The following is a 6,000-nucleotide window of genomic DNA, read 5'->3' as shown; positions in this document are numbered from 1 at the left end:
ATTATGATATTTTTCAATTGCGCTTGAAATTTACTCAACCGACGAATGGTTTGACACTAAATTATAAATCAAAGAGGAGAAGGGTAGGGATGAAATAATAACGATGTTCGTTGAGATCGAGAATTAGTGAATCTATCGTGTGCTAGTCACAGTGGTAGATGCTCGTTTACAAATTAATTGTATATATTTTAACAATATTGTGTTCCGACTTCATTTGTTGCGAAGTAGAGATTATCAATATAACTCGGAATTAATCGTACGGAGAAATTATACGCTAGACCCTGTAGGTATACGAAATTTAAACATCGGAAGGTAAACGGTCCAATGGTCATACCATTAACATGACAAAAAAGATGGTTTTTTAACGTTTCGAAAACCGTAAATAAAACTTCTGGTAAGGTAATACTAACATCAGCAATTTTTTTTTCTGCACGCCAACGGCATCGGATATTTTTTATAATCGAAACGTACATATTTACATGATTCTGATTGTCTGAAATATTAATACAGATCAAAATAGCGCATGGTCAATAAAATCATTTTATAAAAATGACGGAATCATTTATAAAATTGTAATACCTAGTAATATTTATCATTGAGCCTATATCGATATTATAAATGAAAAAATAATCAATAGAGATTGTGACGGGTTTTCACCGTCATGTCTATTCAAGTCTATATTATAGATTACCTAATATTAATAGTAACGAATATAAATAGAATAATATGTTATAATAACAAAATATTTCAAAAAGAGCCTAAACACATATTGTATTAAATATTATGAATTATATATTTCACATATACAATATTATCTTAAAGTCCGCGGCTATATGACTATTTTTATACTAACATAATAAAAATAATAATAACGATACAACTAAACGTTTCGATTACATTATATCTCGTTTTCAATTATACGATTTTTAAAGTTCATAAAACCAAAGTAAATCGTTCCACGTCTACTAAATACATACTAGGATGAACATTACAACTCATAGAGTAGGTAAGTCGTATAGAAAATATTTTCTTTTTTCCATCGGGACCATTTAATAAAAACAGACTTGACTAGTGTACACCATACCATAAACAAAACAATGTCTATACGATCAGGTATAGATGTATGTAATATAATGTAAAAGAGACAACAATGATTTCGAATAAAAACACTAAAACGTATAACACATAATGCAGGCGCGTATGTAATTAAAAATTCTAAAAAAGTTACTTATTGTCAATAAATAATAATAATAATAAGAATAATAATAACAATAATATATTATAATAAAAATAAAATAAAATTTAAACAAATACTGCTAACAGAACTAATAAAATAGCATATAATATATAACTATGCATATATGAATATATATGACACGTTGATGTATTAATTTACAGTCAGAGAAATGTGAATCACATCCCTCGAAACCTACATTAATATGTTATATTGCGCGCGTACTTCACCTAACTGTAACGCGAACAGTTTTTTTTATTAATTTTTTATTTTAACTTCTATAAGGGATTTATTTTATGTTGTGTACTCGACGAATTGTTTCCGAATTACAAAAAAAAAAAAAAAAATCGCAGAACGAGATTCGTTTTTTTCCGCGTAGACCGCGATAAGCTCCACGATCATGTCTGGGACGTAATATCGTCCGTCTCGCAAACGAGTTCGAAACGCGTTTTGCTAACAGTTGTACGCGTTCATCAGAAACAGATATTAAATATAACACATAAATCATCGTATTGTCCGACGGCCGTCGTTCCGCGATTAATATTGGTTTTATCATGTTGTAATTATTATTATATTAATCGTATTGCTATAACATGTGTGTAAACGTTGAGCTTCTCGTGACTACTGGGTCCAGTGGCTTGGATGACTGGTGTAATGGATGAAGAAGAATATCAGAAACACCGCGTACGCCGTGGGAAATGTGATGCGAGCGATCACGTCTATGGTCTTGGCGATCCGTATCGGGTGGGGCGGCATTTTGCGCTTGTTGCCGCCACCGTTGTTTCTGATGTTTTGCTCCTCCTGCAACGGAAAACCGTGATTAACATCCGATTGCCGAAAACGTCTCGTCGCAAAATATACGACCAAGTGCAACCGTACCCCTTATACGACGAACCGTTTTTTTTTTACACAACAAACATATAATTTAATTTTAAGGTTCAGCGGCGCAGCTGAGAAATGATATCCTTTCTACCGCCGGGCTGGGACACGATTTCTAGTGCTCTGCGCTGTGTCAGATTCAGGGTCACTTATTTCCTCTGTCCACGTCATGTTTGATTAATTTATACTCCCGTCGATGTGTTACACTGATAGACAATATTTTTTATTCTTTTTACTCTCGTACGTACACTATGCTTTCACTATTGGCTTAAAATCCAATTCTATAGAGTTACTACTACAATTCGTTTTAAGATTTTTTTGTTATCGTTTTTATTATTCTTACCAAATTACAGTATTGATTGTTGTACAAGTTTGTTTTAAGTACATGCAAGTTATGTCAAATGTACTAAAAGACGTAAAAGATATTTTTTATTACATAGAGTTTCTGTTAAAGGTATTGTGACATGGTACCTATATTATTTTTTGTTTTCCAAAAAAATAACGTAATCATTTTTCTTGTAAATAATTATAAAACTAATTTTCATTCTGGAATTGTCGAATCTACATAGTGAATAGATAGATTTTTTCTTTTGTTGGTATTAAAATTTAAAATTACATATAAAAAGTGTAAAAATATTGAAATACTGAAATTTTTTCTGTGTCGTATTACGTTCAGGAGTACGCAAATAAAATATCATTATGCGTAACTTGGTGTGCTATATAGACAATATATGTGTAATTATAGATACAATTAATATCAATAAATAACGGTAATTAGTTAGTTTTTCATATTCTCATTCCCTATGCGCACCCAACATATCGATATCCTAATTATTTTCTACTTCGTACGAATATAACGTATGTAATGTGTAACTTGACGTGTACCATTGTGTATAGTCGTACAAGCATGAATAAAATTATATCGATAAATACCGATAATTGGTCGATTTTTGCGTATACTCTTATTCCCCGGGCCACACAATAAATTATATAAAAAATATATGGTCTACAAAATTGTTGATGATTAAAAATACAACAACTACGATAAAAATTCTAGAATGTAGTATAAATAAAGGAAATCATATCTAGCAGTTTTTAATGGTTAAATTTAAACAACTCCAAAAATTATAGTTCTGATTCGAATATTGAAAAATTTATATAAAAAATTCCAGAAAAATGTACTAAATAATTATTTGAGTAAAAAATGTAAAAAAAATGGTAGTCCATTTGAAAATAAAAGTCAAAAGGTGATTACACGACACATGATAAGATGTTAAAATATACGAAAAATTTAGGATTTTATAATTATTCTTAAAATAAAAATTTGCAAAAAATCGTAATTCAAGTAAAAAAAAAACATACTGAAGAAATTACCCGGTGTATGTGTGTATAAAACGAGGTATTTCGTTTTATTTAAACCAACGATTAACTATTGGCTATTAAAAATTATTTCAGTAAAAAATATATAATAATAGTATTAATAACAATAATAAGAGAGTTCTTAGAATCAATTGATATATTTTAATGGCATTTTTATAGTAAGCTTAATTATTCGTATAGTTATATATAGAATATTATTATTCATACAGTATCGATCGAAATATCCATTAAATTTAAATTCTTTTAGGTAGTTAAATATCGTACGCGGAATAATCAAAAACAAAAGAAATTCTTTCCCTAATAAAACCTTTTCAGAAATGCAAGATTAAAAAACGACGGGACAATCGAAAGTACAAAACGGTAAGTAACGTTTAATAGTTTTTATATTTTAAAAATTATTAAAGTAAAAATATTTTTCATATTTTTACAAGCTTTGTTAACTCGTATACTAAAATATTATATCAGGGGAAAAAAATGTAATTCTTTCTTCGCAGAATAATCATTTGTTCGGGCGCATTATATGGTGTATACATTGTACGTAATACGTACGCCGTCAGTGGCGGTGGCTCCTTTGAAAATAAGAGAAAAAGTGTGGTTCATATTTTTACTTAATAATTTTGATTTAATACTAAACAATTTAATTATTAACACGACTATTAAAGTAAATTAAATATTAGAATTTTAAATAACACTTACGGTAACTTCACCACATCGTATACGTTTTATTTTTATATACCTACCTATTCTATTATACCTTCCACAAAATACTATTTACGCAAGTACGTTAAAAGTTATTAGACAGTAAGTGTATGACAGCTGATAAACGAAGAGGCGATATAGTATATTCGTCTCTCGCAATGTTAAATGTTAAGGCCGGTTTACACGCAACGACTTATTGTATGTTTTATTGAACACAACTAATCGTATCGAGTAAACGGAGCGTGTATTCAGTAATTCGTACGTCTTATCGAATCGGAATGAAATCCAAGATTGGATCAAAAAACTAATGGGCGCGGATTCATTTTACGCGAAGTTGAACGACATGTCGTCACATGTAAATATAAAATTGGTGTATAATACAACTTTTCGTCCTTTTTAGGTTTAATTTTCTCCTTTACTTAATAGTTTTAACAACTTAATTTCGTTTTTTTGTTTTTAATAATTATAATATATTATAGTAGAACCTACTATTAGTACCTAAGTATATTAACCTATAATATTTAATTAAAAATATAAAATTTGATTCGCATGGTGTTTTTTGTTTTCTTGCGAACATGTCTGATCTACGAAAATCTGTTGCATACGTACTAGGAACATTATGGTAAACCACAATAGTGTTTCTTCCATATCATCAAACACCACTAAAATAACTGAACACTATTAAAAAATGAACAGAAATACAGTTGAAACTGGGATGGAAAACTGAGTAAAAGTTGGAACGTGTAGACACTTTATAAAATGTACGTCTTATTGTTCATTTTATATGTCCAGCAAAACGTACAATAAGTCCTTGCGTGTAAACCAGGCTTTAATGTGTATACAATTACACGACACACACACTAGCAAAACAATAATAGCTGCGCATGCGTATTTTCTAAATTTAGTCGTCTTTGTATCGGTGGTGGCCGCAGTCCTGGAAGCGGCGTAGGTTAGGTTAATTAGTTTTTAGGTACATTAAAAATTAAACAAAATGATATGATTTCATGTATAATTGAATATTTAACTGATCATATTAAACACGAAATTAAACAATGTACGTTTTATTCTATTCAAATCGGCGATACTACAGACATAACGCAGAAAACACAATGTTCTATAATTTTTAGATACATTACTAAGAAGTCCGAGTTGAACGTTTTTTTAGTTTTTATGATGTCAGTCAAGATCATATGGCTGATGGATTATTTAATTTAATTGCTTCTCTTTTACAAGAATTTAGTATTGAAAAAAAATTGATTGGCTAGTGCTACGATGATGCTAGTGGGATGGCAGGGAATTCGACTAGTTTACAAGCCCGAATTAAAGAACTTGCACCCAATGCATTATTCACCCATTATTTAGCACATAAATTAAATTTAATATTGCAACATAATTGTAATAATAACGAAAAATGTCGCATATTTTTCGCTAATATGACTGGTATATCGGCATTTTTCCATGACTCAACATACCGTTCTAACGTAATTGACAGTATTATAGGGAAACGCATTCCACAATTATTTCAGACAAGGTAGACCTCTCGTTCAAAAATTTTAAATTTATTAGTTAAAGAATGGATTAACTTAAGAGTAGTTTTTGAAGCTATAATAAAATATCCTAAATCATCAAGTGAATCTATTTGTGGATCAGTTGGACACTTAAAAAACTTGAAATCTTTTGAATTTTAATTTTTAGCACACATATTTCATGATATATTTTTAATTACGGAAAACTTATTTAATATACTGCAAAATAAATCGGTTGATATTAAATATTGCTTAAGAAAAATAAACATTGCACGTAACCTT

At 29.6% G+C, this 6,000-nt stretch overlaps 1 protein-coding gene across 6 annotated transcripts in view; it reads right to left on the bottom strand.

Annotated features, from left to right (window-relative positions):
- Positions 1-1,319: 1,319 nt before the first annotated feature.
- LOC112692074 (glutamate-gated chloride channel alpha-like) overlaps positions 1,320-6,000 on the bottom strand; it is a 149,303-nt gene continuing 144,622 nt past the window's right edge. For all 6 annotated transcript variants that reach the window (XM_025566608.1, XM_025566609.1, XM_025566607.1 and 3 more), the window contains one exon: positions 1,320-2,035. In XM_025566608.1, the coding sequence (XP_025422393.1) occupies positions 1,856-2,035 (180 nt within the window). In that variant the 3' untranslated portion in view covers positions 1,320-1,855. The remainder of the gene's footprint in view (positions 2,036-6,000) is intronic.

This window comes from Sipha flava, unplaced genomic scaffold (genome assembly GCF_003268045.1).
Source record: "Sipha flava isolate LNK unplaced genomic scaffold, YSA_version1 70_pilon_pilon, whole genome shotgun sequence".
Classification (NCBI taxonomy): Eukaryota; Metazoa; Arthropoda; class Insecta; order Hemiptera; family Aphididae; genus Sipha; species Sipha flava.
Note: the sequence above shows the minus strand (reverse complement) of the source record. Positions and strands in the feature narration are given on the sequence as shown.